Raw genomic sequence first — 25,971 nt, 5'->3', positions numbered from 1 at the left:
TGTTTGGGAAGAAGCTTATTCATAGCAACTTTGGATTCACTAGAAAGGTTCAAGTTAAAAATGTGATAGCCAAGCCCAGTTATCAGGGAAGTTTGATTCAGAAACAAAGCCAAGATCTATCACTCAGTAGGCACTGTCTTCTTTCTTGGAGACAGGGTCTTATTAGGTAGCCTGGCTGGCCCAAACACTGTTAGATCAGCCTGGCCTCAAACTCAAAGAAGCACCTGCCTCTGCCTCCTGAGTGCTGGGACTAATAGTGCGTACACCACACCCAGCCTGACAACATTCCCTGGAATAGCTGCTGACACCCTAAGAGCTGGTTGCATGGAACAGATGATCCAGGTGTGGACTCGGGTCATGGATATCAGTCAGAAACCCAGGTCTCTGCATACCACTCTGACTCAAGAGGCCAGTTCCTGACCTGTGAATCTTCATTTTAACAAGCACTTATCTGCCGCCCACTTCAGTCTGTGGCCCCTGCCCCTACAATGGTGTGCTAGGCAACCATTCTTCACAGAAAAAGCCATGCTTGTCCAAATTGTTAGACTGACATCTTTTATTTCATACACTGTGTAACCTGGTACATAAAAAGTACCAGATTATAGTCATGATAAATATTTTCATTTCCATTTGGTCTACCAAACCAAATCACTTAGCTATTAAAATAAAAAGGTGGGGACTGAGCCAACAGTTATGTGCAAACAGTAAGTTTTCTCTTCCAGCCCTCAAAGCAGCAGCTGCTGTGGGAATGAGATGCAGACCTGATGGTGACATGCCTTTTCAAAGAAGCTGAGCGTCCACTCTCCAGTATGAAGATGACGTAGACGCCTATGCTGACTATGAGCACGCGAGCACACGAGTTGAAACAATGAGAGCATTATGGAAGTGACACTCTTTCCTGTAGAATTTGGCCCCACAGGCCTGAGCAAGCAGACACTGGCGAGGCAGCAACACTATTCCAAGAGTGCCGTGCCTACAGATGTGCATTCGTGTGCCTCTCTGATGCTTCTGGGTGCCTGTTCTCCACTGGTTCTGCCTGCGCTGATCCTTTGGACTCATGGTAGCTTCGTGGCAGACTGGGCTGGCTGAGCCCCAGGGTAACATCTCATGTAGAATGATGCTCTCAGGGTATGCAGTCCACGCTGTATGTTACATAATATAGAGGTTCCTCTGGGAGACAAAGCTTCCTTGCCAGCAAGACAATCCTGCATCAGGTGACATGGCTCTGGCTACCTCTTCCTCATGTGTGACCTCATATGTGCAGCTATTGAGCCAGCTATTTCTGCCTTCTTCTTGTTTTGTCCAAAATAATCAAGAAATTCTCCATCTGGTCCAATCAAGTACATTATTATTGTATGATCCACCTGTAAAGTGAAGAGGGAGAGGAATGTGTGAGCAAAGATTACAATCGTATTTTACTGAGTAGAAAAACGTTGCAGGATAAGAAAGTTAGCATCAGTACTTAAGTTACCACAGCAGTACCGGTCACTAATGCACAGTCTGCCAACTGGGCCTGCACCAAGTCCAGTGCATGCACAGCCATGCTCTAGAAATGGCTGCTGCTGTGGTTTAGCCTGGGATTCTTTTGGTACCTTCACATACTCACCCGTACAGTATCCAAGAGAGGAATTCACCTTCTACTAGCCTTCATAAGTAGCCTACGCTGTGAACAGCACACTATTTTGAAACACTTTCCATTTCTGACTGGGAGTCTCTCATCTGACCTCCTCCACCCATATGGAATTGTTATACAGGAGTCGAAGCAATGGTCAGTGAGTGCCTAGGTGCCCACCCTCATGTTTAAGGAACTGCCTAAACTCTGCTTGCCACACTTTATGAGAAGCCAGAAAACCAACCATCAGCTATTCATGTGATACAAACCCTAGTAGTGATTAAATTTGATATTTGTGATCCTAACAAAAACTGTAAGATGTTTTTCTCCCCTGGGAAATTTGCATTTGCTATTCTGAGCTTGCTCTCTGAAGCAAACTGCTTGGAAACTCCCCACCAGCCACAAATGCTACTCTCTAGGAGCCTCTTCAACTCATCATTAATTTTCCCATTAACTTCCTCTTAAAATGTCTCAGTTTCAGTATAAGTTCAGACTAGCCACCACTCTTTGGATATTCATTCTGTGATATTTTAAGAGTGGATCTGCCATCCTAAGTCGTGGAATTTGTTGGAGGCTTGTCTGGCAAGACAGAAAGATAGGTATGCCATCACGCATACCAAAGAGGAAACACCCCTGAATATACCCCAGCCCACATTATAAGGCTGTGAGGCTGTCACCTTTTTATACACACACATTCATAAGGAGAGAGCAAATGGAAAGAGCCACTCTCCTGCCATCAGGAAAGAATGCCACCAAGAGCTCAGACAGCTGGTGACTTCATGTGGAGAATTTACTGTAGGAGCCAGGCAGGGCCTGGAATTTCTCCTCACACTTGATAAAATCAGAACTAAACTCTGGCTCCCCCCTCAAGCCTTTCTCTGTAGCATATGCCCTCTTTCCTTCACTGCCTCTTTTCTTAGAAAATTTTTTGATGATTTCACACACACACAATATAGGTTCCCCTTTCCCTTTTATTCTAGTCACTTCCCTCTTTATAGGACAGAACTGGAGGATGTGGGACTTACTTCTGAGGGTTCTTAATATAAATTACCAACTGGTATGTAGTAAAAGACATTCTCTGCCCTTGTCAAACTTCTCTGTGCTCGCTTTTCACTATTCACATGGTTACCACTGGGACAACCAGCACTTGTTCTAACAGATAATTCTACAGGCACTGTTCCTCACTGAGCCATCTCCAAGCCTCTCCCTCATCATTTCATCCTAAGGCAGGTGTCCTCTATAAAATACAAACAGGCTGGATAGGGAAGTTACATACACCACTAAATGCCTGATCTAACATTAAGATTTAGCATCTGTCTAGTTTCAAAGTACGTATTCTTTTCTTACCACCATGTTGCCACTATTTCCCATTCAACTACAGAGGCGGCAACCCATGTTTCTTAAATACACATTTTAGCTGCCTAAAAAGGTATTGTGCATACTCATCTTCTAGACTCTCAAAGCGCCTTTGTTCTGCTCCCACGGAACCACTGGCACTGGTTCCTAATGGATTCTCAGAGAAATTCTCTGTGTTATCTATGCATTATACCCAGTACTATCTACTACTGTCACACAACTAACACTTTATGACAGTCCCTTGTCAGGCAACACAAGACAACTATGTTCTACATAAGGACAGAAAAAGTAACTCTTCAAAAAGGTTGCTTGGGTTTCAGTCCTTAGTTTTTACCAATAATGACACCTGTAAGCTAATTTCCACACAGCAATAGTGCCGGTTAACGTCACATACATTGTCTTCCAAAGAGGACCTAACAGACTCGTTCCCATTAACTCCACACAGAGACGAGACACCTGTTATCTTAAGTTCACTCCAACTGCACACTCCCCATCTTTCCTAGACTGGCAACAGTATTTTTAAACTTTCCAGTCACAGCTAAACTTAACAGGGTTAAAAAGAGGTTTATCATTAAACAATCCACATTTTTGTTATGAATTTGATGTTCTTCATTTAGATTTAGCTCTCCCCAAACTACTTTCTAGCTAATGTTTATTATATAATAATGGGTTCTTATGCATGTAACTATGTGTATAATAACATGCAAATTTAGCTTTACATGTTTGTTAACTGGATACTCAATTTGTATATAATGTCAAAAGATGGTACTTTTATCACTTTTGTCTGAGATTAGGAAAATATCGTCCCATTATACATTGAGGTTAATCTTTAAGCACTTCCCTCTTACCAGTCCTTAAATCCTAACAGATATTTCCATCTACCCACAGCCTCAAGACATAAGGAGTCACTAAAGAAAAACTCTAAGCTGTAGTTTCTCCCTGTTGGCTGATTTAGCAAATGTACAGCAATGAGTCAGCGCAGTCTTAAGGCAGCAGAACAATTTGCGGGGACAAAACAACGTGGGTCTAGGATGCCTCCTAGAAGGTCAAGGAAGCCTCCATAAGATTTATGTATCTGTACTTTAATCTTTAAGACAAAAATACCAACTATATTCCAGATTAACTGCATCACAAGTACAAATTTCAAGGCCTAACATGTGCTTGGTTTGCTAATGTACTCGCTGGCCTGTGCATGCTGGTGACAAGGAAATGCTAACTCTTACTACACCGAGGGCAACCAACTGAGGTAAACTATGCAATGAAGGATTAAACTAGCAAACTGTGAAGGGTAGTTGACAGTACTGTGGGACCACATGGGCTAGCAGCTTCGCCCCATTCCTGTAGTAAGAAGAGATTTGGTTTCAGTAAAATACTTGTGATTTGAATGGAATGTTTTACTGTTATAATGAAGCAAGGGTCTCACTATGTGGCATTAGCTGACCTCAAACTCAGTGTGCCTCCACGCATGGTTAAACTAAAATGTTACAAATAAAACCAGCCATCTGGTTATCTGCAAACTTTCTTTTACACTTCAGAACAGGACTGTTACAGAATCTAAAAAAGCTTTTTTATGGCAGGATGATTAGACCCTCCCATCCCCTCTAGCACCCTCCAAAGGCCCACTTCCCTTTGGGTCTCCTCTTTCAGCACTTTTGCACTTTTCTTCTACTTCTCACACTTGCAGATGCAGCAAGACAAAGCCACAGAAAACCTGACTACTTCTCTCAAACAAGGTTTCAGGAAAAAAATAATTCATCTTTCTTCTGTTCCCTTTCTTCCATGAATCCCAAGTTTTCCCAATGCTATGAGGCACCAGGTCTGGAAAATACAGTACCGTGTTGGGCTTAAGGTACTGTGGTCAAGAGCCCATTTTAATTTTGGCCATAGGGTACACAAGGACTACAGAGTGACAAAGGAATGGTCTACTGTCCCAGTGCTCTCTGTAAAAGCACAAGCATTCGAATTGCCTGAATCCAGGAAAAAGCCAAGTCTGGGCACACATGCCTGTATGTGCAGTACAGGGAAGCAGAGACGGGCAGGTGCCAGAGCTCTTTTACCAGCCAACATGTATGTACACATGCAGGAGAAAGAAAAGGCACAAACTGCAGTGGGCATGGAGAAAACAAACATTCTGCATATCACTGTAGAGACCGGCCACAAGGAGCTGGTAAATCCACGTCTTAGTGTCCTACTCATCCCCTTCACACAACCAGTTTTATAGCTAGTTGTAAGGAAATCTTTTATGATTAACCATTTTATTTAACTGACATTATAGAAAACTCAAAGTATGACAACAGAAAAAAGACCTATACTATTGTACGGTGGTTCTCAACCTTCCTAATGTTGTGACCCTCTGATACAGTTCCTCATGTTGTAGTGACCCCAACCAGTTTTGTTGCTACTTCATAACTCTAATTCTGCTACTCTTATGAATCATAATGTAAACCTTTGCGGTTTTCAATCATCTTAGGTGGCCCCTGTGAAAGAGTTGGTCAACCCCGAAAGGAGTAGCAGCCCACAGTCTGAGAACTGCTGCTATGGTACCACATCAATCCTGAACGTGCTCAGAAACAAACACCTGGGTGGAGAAGAGTCACCACTGCGCACACCACGAAACCACCAACCAGAAACAGGCCCAGGTGCTCAGGACCTCCCAGACAATGATGACCAACAAGTAAACAGATCCTTGCCAGTAAAGCTTGCAGACTTGTGTTATTGTCTCTCTTGCTTTTCAATGAAGTATCATTCCCTAAGGCTTACAACTGCTTGTCAAAAGAAGCACTTTTTCCCTTTCATCAAAGACACAGGGAGTCTATGTTCAAAGGAGGCTGAAGCCTCTCAGGGGGCATTAAAATCTACAGGTCTTTCGGGGGTTGGGGGTGGGAGACACAGGGAGAAACAACAGGATGCTCATAAACTGAAAGTGAAATAGAATGGACACCATGTAATTTGTATATATAACTAGGGAAGTCAGACAGATTATGAGAATAAATATAAATTAAACAATAAGCAGCCATCTTTCAAATATATGTGCCTACTCGATTTTCACATTATCCACAACTCTCAAGGAATTTACAATGGCTTCAGTTTTCTTCTTTTTAAAGAGAGACTTTCATTTCATGTGTTTGAGTGCTTGCCTACCGCCTGTCCATGAACCACATTTGTGTCTGGTGCCTATAGAGTCCACACAAGGACATTGGATTTCTTGGAACTAGAGTTACAGTCGATCGTGAGCTACAAGGTGGGTGCTGGGAACTGAACTTGAATTCTCTGGGAGAGCAGCAAGTGCCCTTTATCACTGAGCCATCTCTTCAGCCTTTCAGCTTTTCCTTTATCTCAGAGGCCAGACAGGCATGTAAAACTTGTGAGAACCAGGATCCCAGGCCAGGCCAGGCCAGGAGTTCAGAGCTGAGCATTTACTTACTATGTAGTCCTCATCCTCGTCCTTAGGGCCAGGACTGTAATACACCCTGTATGCTCTGGCCACTCCATCAATCTCTTCCTTTGTGCCAGTCAAACCAACCAATTTGGGAGAAAATTCTAAATATAAAAACAAGACAGTGAGACTAAGACAAGAGACACAATACTTTACTCAAAACCAAAACAACAAAAAGCATGCACAAATGAAAGTCCTAATGCCACTAGAAAGCAGCTTTGAGGCCACTTTGTGCCTGAGTCTCCGAACACTTTCCTGCATGCCCATGACATATGATGGATCTTCTTGTGACTATTACAAGGATCTAAAGGAAATGTATTCTAGTTATTTAAATCATGTTGTAAGCTGGTTTAGTTATAAACATATGAAGGTTTTTCACTGTATCATATGGAAAGAAAGTTAGCTCAGTTGAGTGAGAGGTTTGGGAGAACTCAGCTGGAATGGGCTGTCTCCATGTTCGCCCCCTCTCAAGGCACAGGGATCTACATGGAAGAGACTATGGAAAGACTGTAAGAGACGGGATGGGTGTCTCCTGAAGACAACAGGACTGCGACAGCAGGCACAGGGCCTGTTTGAATCTGAGCAATGAGAAGGGGAGGTGCATGCAGCATCTCACCCCTAGCCAAGAGGCTGGGAAAAGGGAAAGCAGCTCTCTCCTGTGATACTGTGTTAATGGGAACGCCAGCCACACTGTAGTATGGGCCACAGCCTGGGAGTTGGTAGCCAACACAAAACGTACTCTTCCTTCCTTTTGAGCTTTGCTTCATTGTTTTCGTATTTTCTGTCTTCTTGGTATTTTGTTTGACCTTCTGTTGTTTTTTAAAAATGTATTCTGTTTTGTTTTGGAGGTGGGAGGAAGAACATGAAGGTGGATGGAAAGACTTAAGAGGAGTGGGTGGAGGGAACAGGATTAAAACACACTGTATGAAAAAAATTATTTTTCCTGAGATTTTTGAGACAGGGTCTCTCTATGCAGCCATGGCTATCTTAAAACTGTGTAGACCTGGCTGGCCTAGAACTCATAGCTCCTAGTGCTGAGATTAAAGGTGTATACACTGTCCTTGGTTAAAAAAAATTAACAACAAAAACAATAACAATGAAACAAACAAGAACAACATAAGATGGCTCAAAGGGTGCCTGTAAGAAAATTCATGCTATGATAAAAAACAAAACAAAACAAAACAAAAAAAGAAACAAACAAAAAAAAACAAAACCCAAAAAAACCAACTCATGGCTATGGCTAACTCAGTCATAGAATGTATGTGCTGTTATGTTTTTTGGAATTTACATAATCTTAAAAGTCTCTTAAAATGGCAGAATTAAGCAGAGAATGGTGCACACTTAATCCCAGTAGTCTAGAGGCAGAGGCAGGTGGGTACCAGGTCTACAGTGAGTTCCAGGATAACCAATAGTGCAGTTAAACCCAGGCTCAAGAAATATGTAAGAAATAAACAAATAAAAACAACATAAAGCCTGAGGTCAAAATTTGTTTATGCTCCAAAATCCATCTTTAATCTCCCATTCAGATAACACCTGAAATATGTTTCTCCATTCTAACAAAAAGGAGAGTAAGACACAGAGTGAGAAGCAACACTCCCTCACTCTCCACTTAGGTAATACCTGAAGCTCAAGTTCCGATCCTCCCTGTGATAAAAGTAAAGACCGGAGCACCAAGAATGGGGAAACCTGTTTCTCGTGTGTCAAGAAATCGAAGCTGTGGGGTTGGGGATTTAGCTCAGTGGTAGAGCGCTTGCCTAGGAAGCGGAAGGCCCTGGGTTTGGCCCCCAGCTCCGAAAAAAAGAACAAAAAAAAAAAAAGAAATCGAAGCTGTAACTGAGCTTCACTGATTTATCTGCCTGCAGAACAACCGACAATACCACCCGTCTACTTTAGGAAGCACTGTTAAGTCTCAGACGGTTTGCTACTACAAACTACTAAGAAGTGAGCACGTGGAAATTATCAGTAAAACATACCTTTCACATAAGTTGCGATGGCTTCTTTTGTGTCCCTTTCTGGGTCAATGGTGATGAAAAGTGGAGTTAAATTTGGCAGGGATGGAATACTGTCTGAAAGAAAGGTCCAATTAGTCAATAGTCACCATAAGGGAAAGACAGAGACCCAGCAATAAGCGGAGAAAGTTGTTCTACAGCAAAGCGTCAGGGCGACACAGAAGACACATTAGATTATCTGGAGAGGAGCAGGAGAGTTTCTGTCTGTGGAGGAGCCAGGCAGATGTCCTATCACACACTCTGACACAGAGATGTGTTGCTCCAGATCACTTCTCAAAGTCACCCTACTTCCTAATGCACTCCAGTCTCTGTAGTTTTCCCTAACCCATCAAGGGCAAGGTACAATATCAATAAACACTGAATACAGCAAAACGACCTAAAGAGGTTTGCTTCCTTCAGACTGCTTTCAATTGACACTAATAAAATTGTACTGAGCACTCCAGATTTCATAACCTTACCTTCAGTGTCACTGGGGAAACAGTGAGAACGCTTTGGTAAAATGAGTTGGAAGCGCAATGCCATTTTTAAATGACCTAACACTTGGCACCCTAGCAAGGGCCTAGAATCAAAACAAGCTCAACGTGGGAACTTTATGCTCTTATAGACCAAATAATCACAATACTCTACGGAATGTGAAACCAGTACTAGTAACTAACAGTGCAGATCGTGATTGGTCTCTTACCTATTTCCTCCACAACTTCAATCATTTTTTCCAGTTCTTCTGGACAGATATCAGGGCAATGAGTGAAGCCAAAATAAATCAATACCCATTGACCCAGGAAGTCCTTGTCAGTTTTGGGCTCTCCATTGTGAGTTGTGAGGGAAAATGGTCCCCCTAGTAAAGGCTTCCCAATGCTGCGATGCCGCTGTTTCTCCAGCTCTAAGAGAGATGCACCAACAAGACAGGTCATTGTAACCAGAGTCGCTGAAATATCTGAATAGTTAGCATAATACTAGAAACAATATGTATGGAGGGGCATAAAATATGGAAGAGATTTCAGAAAAATAATCCTAAAATAAGAAAATTGAATGCTACCACACATGCGAGCACTGTAACTAAGTGATAAAAAGTGTTCACCCGGAACAATCCAGTCCTGAGCTGTTCAGTGTGAGGGTGAGAGAGCCTTGAGGCTGAGTGTGCTAGAGGCAGCTTCATGAGGAAAGGCAGTAGCAATGGGACCATAGTTTTATAAAGATTAACTAAACAAACAAACAGAGATAAGAGTGTTACTAATGGAAAGGAAGCCAGAACTGTGAACAGGAGAGAACAGGAATGCTCTCTGCAGTGCTGAGACTACAGGGGGTTCTGGTGAGAAACACAGAAATAAGCTGAGATGAAGCTCAAGCAGAGCCAGTGGTAGAAGGAAAACCCAAAGGCTACCAAAACCAACAACAAACGCTTCCTGTGCCAACGACAAACTCGTCTGGTTTCAGTTCTGATGCTGTGATACAATACTCTGTCAAAAAGAAACTTAGATGAGAAAGGGTTTATTTTATCTTACAATTCCTGGTAATAGCCATCTGTGAGGAAGTCACAGTGGGAGGAGCTTGCAGCATCAATCTCATCGAGCCTGCAGTCTAGAGGAGAAATAACCCATCCATGCACAACCTCTAGTATGCTTTCTCTACTCTTGTAAAGTACAGGACCCAAACCAGGAAGTAGGGCTGCCTGCCACTTTCAGGCTGGTTCTTCCCACATCAATTGGGGGAATCAAGATAATCCCCAAAGTCACTTACATCCACAGGCCAGTCTGATAGACATCCCTCACTGAGACAATTCCCAGGTGACGCTGGGTTGTGTCAAGTTAACAATTAAAACAAAGAAACAAACTATTGTAAGCCCCCGAGAGATGCTTTGAGTATTAGAAGAGAACAGATCACAATCCCTGCCTGAATATATAGCAAGTGAATAAATGCAGAGTGATGAGAACAGTACACACAAGCACAATGATAAAACATACACGTCATAGGAGAAGACTGGAGATGCCTTAGATGATCCAACATCACCAATGATGGGACAAGAAAAAAATCATGATGCACCCAACTACATGCAGGATCATTCCTGTGACAACCCTGTCAGAGGCTGCAGGGCCTCAACAAAACCCCGAGAGAAGATCAGATGGTACAGGCTAAAGAACAATTTACTAAATAACTGGCCTGTGGTTTTCAAAGTTGTCAAGGTCAGCCAAGTCAGGTAAAGCCTGGGAAACGTGTAACCTGCAGAAGCTGAACAGGCAATCAGGAACAAGGAGTGGGTCTGAACTGTTTTTATTGCAAAGGCAATACAGTGTCAACCTTAACTGAACCTGAGACTGTCTCAGACAGAACGATGGGTCCATAAGGGTTAGTTTTCTAAATGTCGATGGCTCTGATTATGTTGAAGGAACCACACAATGCTCGGGGCACCATGTCAGCAAACAAACAAATAATTCTGGAACACTCTGGGTTGGTCTCATAGAAACTTCTAACTAAAACAAATGTATTAGACATGACTTCAAAGCAAAAGCAGCTTACATTTCAAATAATCTGTCACTACCTTAACTTTTTAACATTTGAAAACACATTTCCTTGGGTACAGCTTGGGAATAAACTGAATGCCTGTTAAAATACTAAAATTAGAAGCTGGAGAGATGACATGGCAGTTACAAGTACTTGTTCTTGCACAGTAGTACCTGGGTTCAATTCCTAATACTAATGGCAGCTCACAAACACCTATAACTCCAGTTTCAGAAAATCTAAATGCTCTCTTCTGACCTCCACATGCACAGGCACTCACATAATTCACATACATGCACACAGACAAAACGCACATATAAAAGAAATAACTCTCAACAAATATGAAAATGATATCAATAAAGTACTCTGCTCTAAAAGGTGATCTCTATCATAGCAATATAGTTTATATTGCTAAGTTCTAGTGCCTGTGCATTCTCATTCCCATATTCTAACATTCCTCATATTTAATGGCATCAAGAGACTCTGAATAACTGATTCAAACAACATTTATCTTAATCTTTTGAAACAAATCTTAAAGTCCTTAGAATAACCACTAAAATCTAAATTTTTTAAAGTGCCCTCAACATTTTACGATGGTATTTCACAGCAGTTCCTGGCTTTCCCTCCATCACAGCTAGTCTGGTCTTGCCCAATGCTGCCACCCCAACTCTTTTGCTCTACATGCCTGACCCCTAGGAAATCTTCTGATACCATGATCAAGACTTCTTCAGGCCCTCACAGACTCCTATACTGCCCTTTGGCCTGGAAAACAGCATCTAGTGAAATCCTTGAATTATTTTAAAACAAAAGGTTTAAGAACAGGGTTGGCTTATAGCCAAGTAGATAGAAGTGCTTGATATAAAAGTCTGATTACCCAAGCTCAATCCCAGGAACTCACCATGGAAGAATACGTTAGAACTAACTCCCAAAAGTTCTCTGGCCTCCACTGTGGCGTGCACACATCTTCACGCACATACACTAATTAAAAAATACCCCAAAGGGTAACCACTTACTTTCTATCTTCTCTTTCTTGAAGTACTTCATTCCAGCCAATAAAGATCCTCCAATGGCAAAAGTGAGTGCTAAAGACTTCCAAGAAACAGGCTACTGGGGCAGAGGTTAAAACAATAAAACAAGTAAGACGCAAACACTTAACCATGCTGTAGTTATTACTTTGGTTTCATAGCAAGTACATACACAAACCACTGTTACATACACCATATACTTCAGGTTACTTTGGGATAAATCATGTAAGGTTTTGAGAATACAGTTATAGCTACTAAAAGCACTCTTTCCCAAGAAAAAGTTACCCACGCTAATTTACAAACCAATTAAGGGCTGGAGATGAAGTTCACCTAATTGGTAGAGTGCTAGATTGTCAAGTATCAAGGTCCTCGGTTTCATGCCAAACACCGAATAAAAGTGGGTGTGGTGATGCACACCTGTAATCTTGGCACCCTGTGCGGGGGATCAAGCTCGAAGTCATTCTTGGCTACATATCAAGTTCTAAGCTAACCTAATATATAAGACACCCGGTCTCAACAAACAAAAAAAGGAATCGATTACCGATACGAGGATAAAAATGAAATAAATAAATCTGGGAAGATGACCTAACTGGCTTCCAAAATGTCAGCACATCAAAAGAAAGCTAAAAGTGAGGCTTCCTAAAAACTAACGTTGAGTTATTTCTCTATACTCTTTAAAGTCCAGAACTGTTTTGTTTTGTTTTGTTTTTTTTAACAAAAGCCCGAGTTGTAACCGCTCGGGGTGAGGAGTAGGTTCGCAAGCTCTGTAAAAGGCTGGGATCAGGAAACAGTTCTGTCAAGACTGGAACTATCGCTGACCAGGAAGCAAGACCCTTTCACGCCAAGGAGTTCCTGAGGTGTGACCTTGCAGGATGCAGAGATGGAAAGCTGCAGAGAGCGCCGAGCCCCGAAGGCTCCATGCAGATACTCACCCCAAGCTTCGGGCGGTGAGACCCCGCTTGACTGCCCTTGGGCTCCGGCCCGGCACCCGGCGGTGGCGGCCTGGCGCTGAAGTTTCGGCTCCCCAGGGAGCAGCGCGCCTCCTCCGGTCTCGGCCTCTCCGCCATACCCCTGAGCCCATGGCCGCGAGGGAACAGATGCCAAAGCTGGCGACACTGTGAACGCACCACCGCTAACCGTACAAGAGCCGCCATGAATTTAGGAGACCGCGCCTCCTTAGGGCCGCCTCTCCATTTCCACTCGAGCTTCCGCTTCCGCCGGAAGTCGAGGAGGCCGCTCTTTCCTCTGGGCTCGGTGGTGACTCTATTTGCCCTCAGGTTGTGGAAGAGTCCTAGGTCGTGCTGCTGCTAGCGGTAGGTGGTTCTCAGGGGTGGAGTAGGGTGGGGCGGGTTGTGGACCAAGAGCCTTGGGAGATGATTTCCTTGGGATCCTGGGCTGGGCCTGGCAGCCGCTGGAAAACACAAACATCGCAGGACCAGACCGGTGGGACTAGTGGCCCTGAGTCTTCTAGCCGGCTTCGCTTCTCCCAGCTGCAAGAGACTGGAGGTCCCCTCCTACTGCCCAATCTAAAAACCGGCCCGGTGGAGCTGCGAGGTCTCGGACCCCAAAGTAGAAGTCATCCCATAACTTTTAAATAACCATAATCCATGACTTAGAAAAAATAAGACTTTAAGTGTCTGGGGTAGTAAGATGACTTAAGACCAGAGTGCCGGCGCTTCTAACTGCGGTACAAGCCTCCTGGTAACAAGGCACTGCAAAGGTGTGTGCTGCGTCATACCATCCTTCAGTTAGCCTCCAGTGGCTCATTTCTTTGAAAGGTCTCTCACGCTCCACCCACCGGTCTCAGATTTTAAAGTTTGTTGAAGGTTTCCTCATCTGGGACTGCCTAGTTGGCTACAGCCACGTACTTCATTTTCCGTTCCTTGAGAAAATTTAACTCGTATTCGTTTCATTTGCTTATTATTTTATTTGCCGTGCATGTGTTGGGAAAATGATCCCCATCTAGTATCTTTTTCACCTTTGCCCCTCTCTCCCCACCTCGCCCTGTGGTGGAGTATAAGATAACTTCCGTCCTTTCATTAAAGTTTTTTTTTTTTTTTTTTTTTAAACTCCAGGGGAATCCCAGCATTGCTTCAGTGGTTGTTGCACTGGAGTATGATACTATTTTTCTCTGCGCTTGGCTTTTCTGACCTATTGTGCTGCTCTCTAACACCGTAAGTAATGTAGTTTAATGGTACTTGTTTCTTCTCTGGTTGATTTGGAATTTTATGAATTTTGTACTCAAAGCTAGTAGAAGTCTTTTTGCTGGTTGTTGTTGTTGTTGTTGTTTCAAATTAATTTTATTTAAGAGTTGGTGTTGGTGGAAGATCTGTTTCCTATAACTATATGCTGAACAAGGATGTATACCCTGCCTACCCAGCCATCTACTGTGTCAAGCTGTCTCATCTAAATAGCATGTGTTGCAGACTATTTGACCGAATCGTGAACCTCAAGACTGTTATTTACTGAAAAATACTGTTTCTAGTTGTGGTGCCTCTCAGCCCTTAGCACACACCTGTAATCCTAAACTATGAAGGTAAAGTTAGCTTGTAGAGGGAAGCACCCCTGTTTGAAAGTCTAATTCAGCAGCAGACAAAGTGATGAATCAGAGAAAGATTTGACAAAATAGGATATGCCCAACTTTCAAGAGAAGAGAGAGGAAAGGAAGAGGAAGCTACTTAAGGGAGCAGGGCAGAGAAAGAGAGGAAGGAGGCAGCTTTACCAGGACAGTTGTACAGAGACAGGTTGCAGAGAGAGAAAGAGAGAGAGAGAGAGAGAGAGAGAGAGAGAGAGAGAGAGAGAGAGAGAGAGAGAGAAGAGAGAAGCTAGACACAGGTGAAGACAGAACAAGCCAGAGAATGAGAAGGAGCCAGTAGATTAGAGTAGATCCCTAGTCTCAGAGTCTGAAAACATTCTAGGCCTAGATTAGATTATATGGAGGCTAGAAGCTTCCAGGACTAGGCCTGGGTTAGCAGTAAGCCTCCAAGACAATAATTACTACAGGAGAGTAAAAGTTACTTTTACAGAAGTGAGAGAATCTGAGTTTGGAGATTGCAGGCTCACTGTTCTGCGAGAATGTAGAAGGAGAGGCTGCAGTCACTCACCACATCAAACCACGTAAGCAGTGAAGCATACAGCAGGTCGTTATGCCTGACCCTAAGATTAGCACCAAAGTAACCAGGCCTTTCTATCACATGGTAACTAAGATCTGTGGTGTTAGTGAATTGTGGTGTGTACTTGAAGAATTGAAGGGCACGTATCTCAGGTGTCAGGTGTATATTCCCAGCACGTATACAGCATATAAAATTATTTGTTGTTGTTGTTTTTTTAATAATATGTTTTAAATTGTGTGTACACACGAGTTCAGGCACCCAAGGAGAGCAGAGGTAAGGGATCCCCTGGAGTTGGAGCTACAGGTGCTTGTGAACCACCTGAGATGAGTGATGGGAACTGAACTCAGATCCTTTGCAAGAACATTCTTAATTCTGAGCCATTGGTCCAGCCTATGGACCCCCCCCCCTTTTTTTTAAGATTTAGTGTGTGTGTGTGTGTGTGTGTGTGTGTGTGTGTGTGTGTGTGTGTGTGTATGCGTGCTCGGTGCATGTGGGTGTGTGTTGCCCTCAGATGCCAGAAGAGGGTTTTGGGTCCCTTGGAGGTAGAGTCACAGGTAGTTGTGAGCCACCTACTATGTGGAACCTCCTGTTTCATGAGAGAGCAGCAAACACACTTAACTGCTGAGCCATCTCCCCAGCCCCCAAGAAAGATTTTAATGGTTGAGCAGATTCTTTAAAAAAGGGCAATAGTATAAAGCTTTAACCATTGGGTATGTATTATGCCAGGAGCACCTTTAAAAAAACAAAACAAAACAAAACAAAAAAAAAAAAAAAAACCAAAAAACAGTGAAGCCAAGCAGAACAGAAAGTAAGGCTCCAGCCACTGATAGGTCTTTAAGTAAGGATTTTTAAGTAAGGATTCGAGTTGCTTTTAAGAAGGTAAGGGTTTTTCTCTCTTGTCTGCAGAGAGCTTTCAGGTCTTCTCAAGCTTTGCAGGTACATGAGATCTTATCATGGGCTGCTCTTGAAGCAGTGCCATGTCAGGGACTGTCCTCTCGTAGCTGCCAGGCAAGATGGTAGCCCCAGTGGGGCAGGAGTGGGAAGCACAGCCTCATGCTGCTGCCCATGGCAGCCTCGGGCACTCATTGCAGAGTCCTCTGCTTGGGTCAAGCTAGGATCCTCCAGTGTTGAAAGGAGTTTCGGGATGAATCAGTTCGACACGTTTGGAGCTTATGACGAGATTTCATAGCTGCGAGAGTGAGAGTTAGTTGGAAAGAGATGGTTAGGGGAAGGAGAGCCACAAGGGTATGGGTATGGCTTCTTGAGAGAGTAGCTGGAAGAGGTCTTAGATTTCTATTCAGCCTTTCCAGTCGGCGTCATCAATACTCAGTTTCCCTCCTGAAGAAGACTCAGTAGAAGTTGTGTTCCCCTTCTATCGCCACAAGTCTCTGTGTAGGGCAGAATCTCTGTTCTGTACTCAAGCGTAGGGTACACGGTCAGACTCACATGACGAGTTAAAGTTGGGTTTGATGTTGTATTGATGTTGTATCCCACCCATCTGTTAAACTCTGTCAGCTGAGGATGTCACTACTAGCTCTACTCTCAGTTTCTTTGTCTACTAAAGTGTCTTACAACTTTTTCATATTGTTTATTGTTGTTTTTATTTTTTAACAAAATCTCAATCATCTGATTTTTCCCAGTGAAGACTCAGGAGTCAGACACTGGGGTGAAAGCCTGCTGGCTCCGAGAGGCAGAGAAAGCACCCAGCTGACCTTCCCCGGCCAGTTGTCCCACCAGGAATGCCCCACTCTTCAGCCTCCTTGAATGTGGTTTTTATCTGTTGGATAAAAAACTAATTTTTAATTGTAACCAAATATTGAGTGAATTGCTAGTGATACCTCAAAGCCTGATTTTATAGAGCCCTTGCAAAGGTAGCCTGTTGTGGAGTATGAATCTGGAACTTTTATTATTAACAGAAACCGCCAAGGTATCACATGGGTTTTCTTCAAGTAGTTCTCTTGAGAGCGACAGGGCACACATAGTACCGTTTGATGCTTAGTCTGTCATTAGTTGATGAGGCTAGCTAAATTCTGTGCTGGATGTGAGTTTAGGCTGCCTTACGTGGGGCGGGCTAAACTGGAAGTTTTGTGAATTTCCTGGCACATGCTTGCTTCACCGTAGGACCAGACTCCTGTGCCTAATCATAGGCATGCCTCAGACTTCCTCTTATTAACGCTAACATTGTGAAATATTCCTCTCTCTCTCTCTCTCTCTCTCTCTCTCTCTCTCTCTCTCTGTGTGTGTGTGTGTGTGTGTGTGTGTGTGTGTGTGTGTGTGTGTGGTATTTTATGAAGATGGGTATTTTGGAAAAGTCCTGGCCCTTCCTTCTGGACTCTTTAACTATCCCATAGCAGGCCAGAGTGAGGTGGAGCAGAGCCCCTCCTTAGGGTAAGAGAGAGATTCTCAGGCCTTCACACATCCCTTGTTTCCTAGTAAAGGTGTTCTTGATCTCCTCAGTGATATGTGGTCTATACCTATCCCTTATCTCCCTGTCCCCTTCTTTGCTTTCTGTCACACCAGCAGGTACTAGGTGATACTATGATGTCTCTAGAGATGAACTGTGTTTTATACAGGGACAAATCTCTGAAGACATAAAAGAATTTTTGCCAATGCCATCATCATTGTCACTGGAGTCTGAGCTTTCTGTTGTTTTCAGACCTACCGGTAAAACCAGGAGGCAGAAGCTGGTAGAAGGAAATGGATCTATATGAGGGGTGAGGGGATTGTCAGTTAGGTGTTGGGAATTACACTGAGAAGCTGTATACACCCTTCCCCCAACCCCTGTGCTGGGCAGTCTTTTCTTTCAGAGTTAACCCAAGACTTGTTGGGAATTGGGAATTGACACCTGTATTTCTCTTCTGAGGCTCTGCCTTTCATGCTCATGTTAGCTGAGAAGAGAGGCTGCTCTTAGCCATGGCTATAGAACTCAGAGTAGCTGGTGAGAGGAGGTGGGTCTGTAGAAGGTAGCCAAGAGATTCAGGAAGTAAGATCCCTGCTCTGCCTACATTACACGCTAAGGCTTTTACAGTTTAAAGCCCCGTGCTACTTCCTGTTCGCTCTCTGCTTGATACTGCTGATGAACGTGTTCTCCCTCCCTCAGCTTCCTGTTGTGCCACCATGCCTGCCTGATAGAGCAGACTCACAGAGCGGGTATACAGTGTGGGTGCAGGTAGTTTCCAGGACTCGTTCATCGTTCACATTTGCTTCCTTCTATGTTGGGTTCATCTCTGCCAATTTCCCCCCAGAAACTCGGGTTTTCTTATAGGCTTGACGAATGCATGTAAGGCTGTGACCAAGAGTGAGCTAGCACCTCAGGAAGGCTCTTAAAACAAAAGCTCAGGAGTACAGCATTTTTAAAGGTAAAAGTCGACAGACTACAGTTACATCAGTCTTGGATCAGGGTCAGGGTAACCTGGCAACATCTGTTTCAGCAAAACACAGTAGTTGTCCCAGTCACATCCCAGCATGACAATGTATTTTGATGTATTGCTTTATTGGTTATTTAAGTTTATCCTTAGTTTGTATAAGCATTAATTATTTTGGTTAATACATCTGGACCGTGGTCAGGATCAGTCCCAATTGTGTTGCCAAGATAGATGTGTCTGTTGAGGGCACTGGGCTGAGGAATGCCTAAACAAACAGAAAGTGGAGTTGGGACAAAGCAGTGTAACCATAGTCACTTCCCTGGTAGCTTTCAGCAGGAGCTTCAACAGCTGTGCTCAAGCTCCTGACAGATGTTGCTAAGTTGAAGTTTATTGACCCAGCTTGGGCTGTGTACCTACCCCCAGGTGGTCAGCCAGAAAAGGGAGGTCACTAACTAGAACTCAGAAGGGAAATTGGCCTGAAAGAAAATGGGGTGTGGTTACATAATCAACGGAAAATGATTGTTTACAGAGCAAAAATAACAACCGCTTTTTGGAGAGAAGAGATCACTGGGACTAAACCTTCTCTAAGAGATCACCTAAAGGTTCTGAGTTTAACTCTCCAAACAGCCAGCTCATGTGTCACAGACTGGAGGGTGTTCTCAGGACAGTTTAGTCTTGAGCTTTGGGGAGGATGCTCACTAAAGACCTTGCCGTCTGGCCTTTGCTTTAATCCCATTTGGCTGTACTTGGACTCTCAAATATCGGAAACTAATTAGATCAAGTATTTTCAGCTGACTCAATGGTGTTTGTTTTTCTTGTAATTTTATCTTGTGTTTTCCACCTTACCAATAAGAGTATCTTTCGCTCCCAGGAAGGTTAGGAGAATGCTTTCCCATCACATGCATTCCGACATGATGCCTAATAGGGTTTTCAGGTGGAAACTGGAAGAAGAGAACAAATTTAAACGCTCTTTAAAAACATTAAGGAAAATAAGTGTGTACAAGATACATGTGTGCCACAGTGCATACGTGGAGGTCAGAGGACAGCTTGAGGCCTGGAGTTCACTGTTTGCACCATGTGGGTCTTAGAAATTGAACACAGGTCATCAGGCTTGGCAGGCAGCAGGTACCTTTACCCACTGAACCATTCAGTGACAACAGAGTGAGGAGAGCCCCATTCTCGTGTCTAACTGCACTCTGGCCCCTGTGCTGAGTCTGGAGTTGGAGACTCTCTCAGGAGTATGCTTAGACCATGGCTAGACAGAGCAGATGGTTGGTGATCAGAAGTCGGAAGGATTTTAGAAAATCAGGAGTTTTTAGAAACAGCTATGTTTTGATCAATTCAGACAAAACTACAGAGGTTTATTTCTCATAATAAAAGTTGATAATTTAGCACCTTGGCCTTTTATGTTTGTCATAACCCTTGGTATTCTTGGTTCTCTTAGAGTTACAAATTCTGTTTATAAATAACCTTATGAGATACTTTATAGTTTAAGTGGAGATTATGTGTGGGATGAAAAGATTTTGTTTTCTGTTCTGGCTCAGAATCTGGGGACTGGATTCTAAGATGAGGAGAACCAGTTCAAATTAGAATTCAGCTGCTCATAGGAAGGACAGTGCAAAGTGATGTCATAGCATTTGTATTTTTCATTTATATATTTCTGTGTGAGTACACACTCATTGGTTTGATATCCAAAAGAGGATATCAGGTCTCTGACTTTGTAGATGGAATTACAGGTGGCTGTGAGCTTTCTGACATGGGTGCTGGGAATTCAGGCACCCTGGAGGAAGCTCTTTTAACCACCGGGCACTACACTGGGCTTTTTTAAATTTAAAATTATTCTTCTTTATATTAGTTACTTTTCTATCATGGTTTTTTTAAATGACCAAAAAAATAACTTAGGGTAGAGTTTATTTTGCCTTACAGTTCAGAGGGATAAGAGTTTTTTTTAATATCCAGGCGAGGTGGCACATACCTTTGGGAAGCAGAGGCAGGTGGATCTCTGTGCATTCTAGGCCAACCTGATCTACACAGGGAGTATTAGGATAGCCAGGGCTACACAAAGAAACCATATCTCCAACATTAGCCCTCCCATCTCCACTCTGTGAGTCTGCTGTATCAGGCAGGCATGACAGCACAACAGGAAGTTGAGGGAGAACGTGTCCAACAGCAGAGAGCGAACTGGAGGTAGTGCAGGGCCTTAAACTGTAAAAGCCGCCCTCAGTGGCTTACTTAGTCCAACAAGGCCGCATCTACCCATGAATGCCACCAAAACCTCTGGGGTCATTTGTCATTAAACTGTCTTCTTTTCATAGCATCACTGTCTTCCCTCAGATACTAAAAGGGAAAGACTTCCTCAGGCTGCTCATCAACAAAGACAAGAACCCCAGCCTGCCTGAGTATCCCAGGGTGGGGTCTGCTGTGGGAAGTAGAGTGGCTGAGTGAGTGGGATGGTGCAGTGGGATGGGTGCGGTTTTGTGTTAAAAACAAAACAACAACAAAAACCCTGGTATTTTATTTACCAGCTGTAAGTCTAGACTGGGCAGGTTCTGAGCTATTCTAACCTGTGGCCAAACCACAGTCCCTGTGTTCCCTGTAGTTCCAGTCTCGCCAGGCTAGCTCTGTTCCATGTGTGTCCTCAGGGCGAGCTCCCGCCCCAATCTTCCTCCCTCCCCACCCCATGGTCTCTCCCGAGACCCCTCCGGCTAATCTTAGGTCCTGCATTTTTCCCTCTACTGCCCAGTCACAGGCTCTATCCTTTTAGTAACTGTAGCTTTAAATTGGGGAGCGAGGTTTACACAGCAGAAGCTAGTTTGCACTTGTCTGGACGGCAGCCAGCTCTTGGGGTTCAGAATTTAGCATTCGTATAATAGCCACAGATGAAACCCCAACAGTTTTGACTTGGGAAAGGATTTGTATCACTCACGTGTAAAGTGGGTGGAAAGTGAGGAATGTTTCGAGATTTGAATTTAGCTACTGTGGTTGGAATTCCTGATGGTCAGTATGGTAGTGCCCTTTTGTAAAAGGTTAATCTTCTGAGTGAGAGACGCCATCCTCTTTACAGATGAGAGCGGAAACATTTCACAGCTAAGGCAGTAACCCCTAGAGCCTACACACTTGTCTGTCCATCCTGCTGTCTAGTCGATTAGCCTGTTTTGTCATTTTCTTCTGTCCATTGGAAAGCTGAAGTATTCTAACATGGGTGTCTTTCCCCTCTCCTTAGCTTCTTTAGGAGCCTGCTCGGCGGCTATGGCTGATAAGCCGGACCCCAGTTCCCCGGCTGACGGTCCCGAGCCCCTCTTCTCCTTTGGGGTCATAGCAGATATTCAGTACGCTGACTTAGAGGACGGGTACAATTTTCAAAGAAGCAGGCGGAGGTACTACCGGCACAGCCTGGTCCACCTGCAGGGCGCCATCGAGGACTGGAATAAAGAAAGCAGCATGCCCTGTTGTGTCCTGCAGCTCGGGGACATCATCGATGGCTACAACGCTCAGTATAAAGTGTCGGAAAAGTCGCTAGAGCTTGTCATGAACACCTTCCAAATGCTCAAAGTTCCGGTTCACCACACGTGGGGCAACCACGAGTTCTATAACTTCAGCAGAGACTACTTAGCAAACTCCAAACTGAACAGCAAGTTTCTAGAAGACCAGATCCCGCAGCATCCTGAGACCACGCCATCAGAGAACTATTACGCTTATCACTTTGTACCGTTCCCTAAATTCCGGTTCATTTTACTTGATTCTTACGACCTGAGTGTCTTGGGCATAGACCAGTTTTCTCCAAAGTACGAGCAGTGTATGAAGATCCTGAGGGAGCACAATCCGAATGTGGAGTTGAATAGTCCTCAAGGTGAATTGTTGCTCCGAGCTGAGCATCTAACCTTGTCTTTAAGCTCTCCAGCTACCTTTTATTCAGCAGGAGGATGGATGGTTAAGGTAAAAGTTTATTGTCATCGTTCAGCGTCAGGATTCTTACTCCTGAAGTCACATAGACTGGTTACGAGTGATTCAAACTTTAGACGTTCAACAGATACTGAGTGTCCATTCTGGAATGAGCACTTAGTAACTTTTTTTTTTTTTAATGGGGAGAACCATAGCAGTAAGTGGGCCAGGCAGATACGAATAAGTATATTTGTTAGCATTCCATTACTGGTCAATACCTAAACTAATAAACTTCCATGGAGGAAAGGTCTGTCTTGGCTTATGGTTTGCAGGCGTTTTGTTCTTAGTCCCTTGGCCCAGTTGCATTTGGGCCTGTGGTAAAGCAGCGTGTTGTGACAAGGGATATGTGTTAGAGCAAGCTGCCTACACATGAGAGCCTGGAAGCAAAGCGGGAGAAGAGGGCCCAAGCTTGTACTCTCCCCATCGAGGGCATCCTTCCCTCACTAGTTCTCACCTCTGAAGGATGCCGTCACCTCCCAGTAACTCCACAGTGGGTGACCAGGTCTTCCAACACACGAGCCTTGCAACATTTCATATCCATACCATAGCAGTAAATGAAACAAAAGTCAGATCCTCTCCTGGATGTTAACTGCATGGAGAAAAATGGAGTCCGTCCTCACAGCGAAGACTAGGGGTGCTGTTTTAGATTAGGTGGGCAGACAAAAGCGCTCCAAGGACGCAAGAATCCAGGCTGTTGTCCAGATGACAGGAGCTATACCTAGAAAGAGTCGGGTAGGGAGCTGGCGGGCACAGGAAGCAGGCGCAAAGGCTCTGCGTGCCCTAAGGCTTCCTTCGGCATTAGCCTTCTACAGCACAGTGTCGACCTTGGCAAAGGCAACAGGGACAAGAATATGTAGTAGGCCCTGGAGGACGAAGAAAGGAGGTTGTGTTTGGATCATAGTGAAAGCGAGTGAAATAAACAGGAAGCCAAGACTAGACTTTCCATCACTGTACTTGTATATTGCTCTGTATTCCTAAGATGCTGCCCCTAAAGAAAGTGCATCCTTGCATTAGCTAAACCTGAATGCCCAAGTGAGGGAGAGAGTGACGTGCAACAGATCTAACTTGCTAAATTCATTCAGGACTTTCTGAGCCCCAGTATGTCCAGTTTAATGGAGGATTCAGCCAAGAACAGCTGAACTGGTTGAACGAAGTTCTTACATTCTCTGATGCGAACCAGGAGAAGGTGGTCATTGTGAGTAAGTATTAAATTGCTCCTTTGGTTACATGGGCATTTTAGAAATTGGGAAGTTAATCCATGAAAGAGTAGTAATATTTGTGTTTTGATATCTCTTTCTGTAAAGCAGATAGTTACATTTTTTGAGATTGTAAAATAATTGTATTAGTGTATGAATGTTTGCCTGAATATTTGTGTACTGTGTGATTGCAGTTCCCAAGGAGGCCAGAAGAGGGTGTCAGCTCTCCTCTTCTGTAATTCTAGACATTTGTAAGCTAACATGTAGGTGCTGGGAATTGAATCCAGGTCCTCTGGAAGAGGAGCCATCTCTCCAAGCCCTACTTAACCAGTTTTCATTGAAACCTAAATCTTAACATTTAAAAATGCATCAGGAAAGAATTGTAAGATAACAAAAACATCTTGTCATCTGTGTTAGTGTCTCTGAGTTTCCCCTGTAGATTCTAAGTGGACTTTTCCCAACTGGAATAAAATTATGTACAAATTATGGCTCTACCAAGTCTTAGGCTTAGCAGCCCTGGCTGGCAGTGAAATTGCCACGGTTGGGTCACTGTTGGCCAGCTGAAGCAAAGCTGGTGTGAGATGTGACAGTCACACTTGCAGTTCTCTGCCAGTCCCACAGTTCCACAGGAATTAGTTTTCATTTAGAATCAGTTTTGAGACACACTGCCATTAGAGATGGCAGGCAGTTTGGAAGGTGTGCCTGCTTCCACATGATGTTGGGAAGCCATCTGCCCCTTGGTTTTTTGAATATTATGAGAGTTGACTAACAAACCCTGTAAACTGCACTTTTCTCACACACACACGGGATCTTTAATGAAAATCCTTTGATTGAACAGGGGTGTGTCTGCTGCCTCGTGACTGCCCATTTAGCTTCTCTTAGCCTAAACAGCTCGTGTCAGAGAAAGAGGAGGGAAGGATGTGCACAAGTGTTCGGGCCCATGTTCTGCTCTTCGGGTCTTTTACCCACTCCGTTTCTTACTTGCTTATAAAGGAGTGGGTATTAAATGGAAATGGTTTAAATGTAAGGGTGCAAACAGTAGCAGAGCAGAGCTGGGTGATTGGGAAGAAGCAGATAGGCGAGCTGTGATACTCGCCGTGAGAAACTCTTGCCTGGTGTGGTCTTAGGCTGACAGACGTGTTGGCACTTCAACTCAAAGTCCTACTTCTGTGCCCATGTATCTCCTCAGGCCCAAGGTCAGCCTTCTCCGCTTGCTTTAATCAGTTTTCTCAGCTGCAAGTTAGAACTGGCAGCTTTGATCTCCAGAGGCCCTTTCGAGTCTCCTGAACTATTTGTCCAGTGACATCACAACTCCTGGGCAGCTCCTAAGCTGTTCGTTAGCTGCATCTTTCTTTACATAGAACATTCCTACGTACAGAACTCAGTGAGACTGCATCCTGGCGCAGAACCTGGATGACTGCTGGGCCTTCACTGATTTCCCACACAGGATGCCTTTGGGATTGTGTAGGCCTCGGAGATCATTTTCCTGAATAGACATATCTTCCGCCTTACGAGTGGACTGTCTACCCATCTGTCTGTTCTGCGCATCAAATATGTGGCTATAGATTGCCTGCTCCATAGCTCAGGCAGGCCTTGAACTCATGACCCTCCTCCTGCTGCTTCCCAAGTGCTGAGTCTACAGAGCACACTGTCACCTCCATCTTCGTGTGCTTGGGTTTGGTTTTCCTGAATACCAGCTTCTGGTCTTTTTTTTCTGCATGGAAAGAGATTTAATTGGCTCCTAATTTCTCCTTAACAGGCCATCTTCCCATTTACCCAGAGGCCTCTGACAGCGTGTGCCTGGCTTGGAACTACGTGGACGCTCTGTCAATCATATGGTCTCACCAGTGTGTGGTGTGCTTCCTTGCGGGTCATACACATGATGGTGGCTACTCTGAGGATCCTTTCGGCGTGCACCACGTCAACCTGGAAGGAGTTATTGAAACAGCTCCGGACAGCCAGGCCTTTGGCACAGTTCATGTCTACCCTGACAAAATGCTGCTGAAAGGGAGAGGCAGAGTTCCAGACAGAATTATGAATTACAAAAGGGAATAAGCCTTGTGTTTTTGATCCTGTTATCTTGTTTGCTTTGTAGAAGTGAATGGCACTGTTTTATGTTTTACTTCATTCCATAAAAAGTTAAATTCTCAGTCACACTGTTAAGTATTCTGTTTGTGTACAAAATATATTTGTGCTTGAGTGTGTATGAGTGAAGATAAAACTCAGAAATGTTATTTTTGGATAATATGTCCAGGTACTAAAAGCTAGTACTAAAAGTATTAAAATACACCAGGAAGGAGACTCCTGTGGGCAGAGAGTCCTGAGGAGGGACTGTATTTGACCTAATTTGAATTTCTTTTCTTTTGCTTCCTTTCTTTTCTTTCCTTTCTTTTTCTTTTTGGTATGGGGAAATTACTCTTG

At 43.9% G+C, this 25,971-nt stretch overlaps 2 protein-coding genes across 6 annotated transcripts; one reads left to right on the top strand and one right to left on the bottom strand.

Moving 5' to 3' along the window:
• Positions 1–538: 538 nt before the first annotated feature.
• Sco1 (synthesis of cytochrome C oxidase 1) lies at positions 539–13,125 on the bottom strand. Of its 2 annotated transcripts, none has more exons than XM_039086572.2 (6): positions 12,867–12,902; positions 11,923–12,016; positions 9,096–9,293; positions 8,378–8,470; positions 6,393–6,508; positions 539–1,364 (listed from the first exon to the last, which is right to left on the bottom strand). In XM_039086572.2, exons 2-6 carry the CDS (start codon positions 11,951–11,953, stop codon positions 1,230–1,232), a joined length of 573 nt encoding a protein of 190 aa, XP_038942500.1. In that variant the 5' UTR covers positions 11,954–12,016; positions 12,867–12,902; the 3' UTR covers positions 539–1,229. The 2 variants fall into 2 exon arrangements, with proteins under 2 accessions (XP_038942500.1, NP_001166845.1); NM_001173374.1 differs by having other exon boundaries at positions 542–1,364; positions 11,923–12,013; positions 12,867–13,125.
• A 26-nt stretch (positions 13,126–13,151) lies between these two features.
• Adprm (ADP-ribose/CDP-alcohol diphosphatase, manganese-dependent) lies at positions 13,152–25,704 on the top strand. Of its 4 annotated transcripts, none has more exons than XM_006246604.5 (5): positions 13,156–13,247; positions 14,010–14,108; positions 21,636–22,262; positions 23,437–23,549; positions 25,310–25,704. In XM_006246604.5, exons 3-5 carry the CDS (start codon positions 21,662–21,664, stop codon positions 25,553–25,555), a joined length of 960 nt encoding a protein of 319 aa, XP_006246666.1. In that variant the 5' UTR covers positions 13,156–13,247; positions 14,010–14,108; positions 21,636–21,661; the 3' UTR covers positions 25,556–25,704. The 4 variants fall into 4 exon arrangements, with proteins under 4 accessions (XP_006246665.1, XP_063124700.1, XP_006246666.1 ...); NM_001009246.1 differs by having other exon boundaries at positions 13,220–13,247; positions 23,437–23,553; positions 25,310–25,700; XM_006246603.4 differs by lacking the exon at positions 14,010–14,108 and having other exon boundaries at positions 13,152–13,247; positions 23,437–23,553.
• The last annotated feature ends 267 nt before the right edge of the window (positions 25,705–25,971 follow it).

Source organism: Rattus norvegicus, chromosome 10 (assembly GCF_036323735.1).
Source record: "Rattus norvegicus strain BN/NHsdMcwi chromosome 10, GRCr8, whole genome shotgun sequence".
In the NCBI taxonomy this organism is placed as follows: Eukaryota; Metazoa; Chordata; class Mammalia; order Rodentia; family Muridae; genus Rattus; species Rattus norvegicus.
This window is presented reverse-complemented; position numbering and strand designations above follow the sequence as displayed.

What these genes read in the sequence shown, in the direction of transcription:
- Sco1 (NM_001173374.1), bottom strand. Translation starts at nt 13,088, where the DNA reads ATGGCGGCTCTTGTACGGTTAGCGGTGGTGCGTTCACAGTGTCGCCAG. An exon ending in CAAGAAAGAGAAGATAGAAA is followed by an intron (nt 9,294 to 11,922) that starts GTAAGTGGTTAC and finishes CATCTCTCTTAG; the next exon opens with AGCTGGAGAAACAGCGGCAT. An exon ending in CATCGCAACTTATGTGAAAG is followed by an intron (nt 6,509 to 8,377) that starts GTATGTTTTACT and finishes TTTTATATTTAG; the next exon opens with AATTTTCTCCCAAATTGGTT.
- Adprm (XM_006246603.4), top strand. Translation starts at nt 21,662, where the DNA reads ATGGCTGATAAGCCGGACCCCAGTTCCCCGGCTGACGGTCCCGAGCCC. An exon ending in GGAGTTGAATAGTCCTCAAG is followed by an intron (nt 22,263 to 23,436) that starts GTGAATTGTTGC and finishes AAATTCATTCAG; the next exon opens with GACTTTCTGAGCCCCAGTAT. An exon ending in GGAGAAGGTGGTCATTGTGA is followed by an intron (nt 23,554 to 25,309) that starts GTAAGTATTAAA and finishes TCTCCTTAACAG; the next exon opens with GCCATCTTCCCATTTACCCA.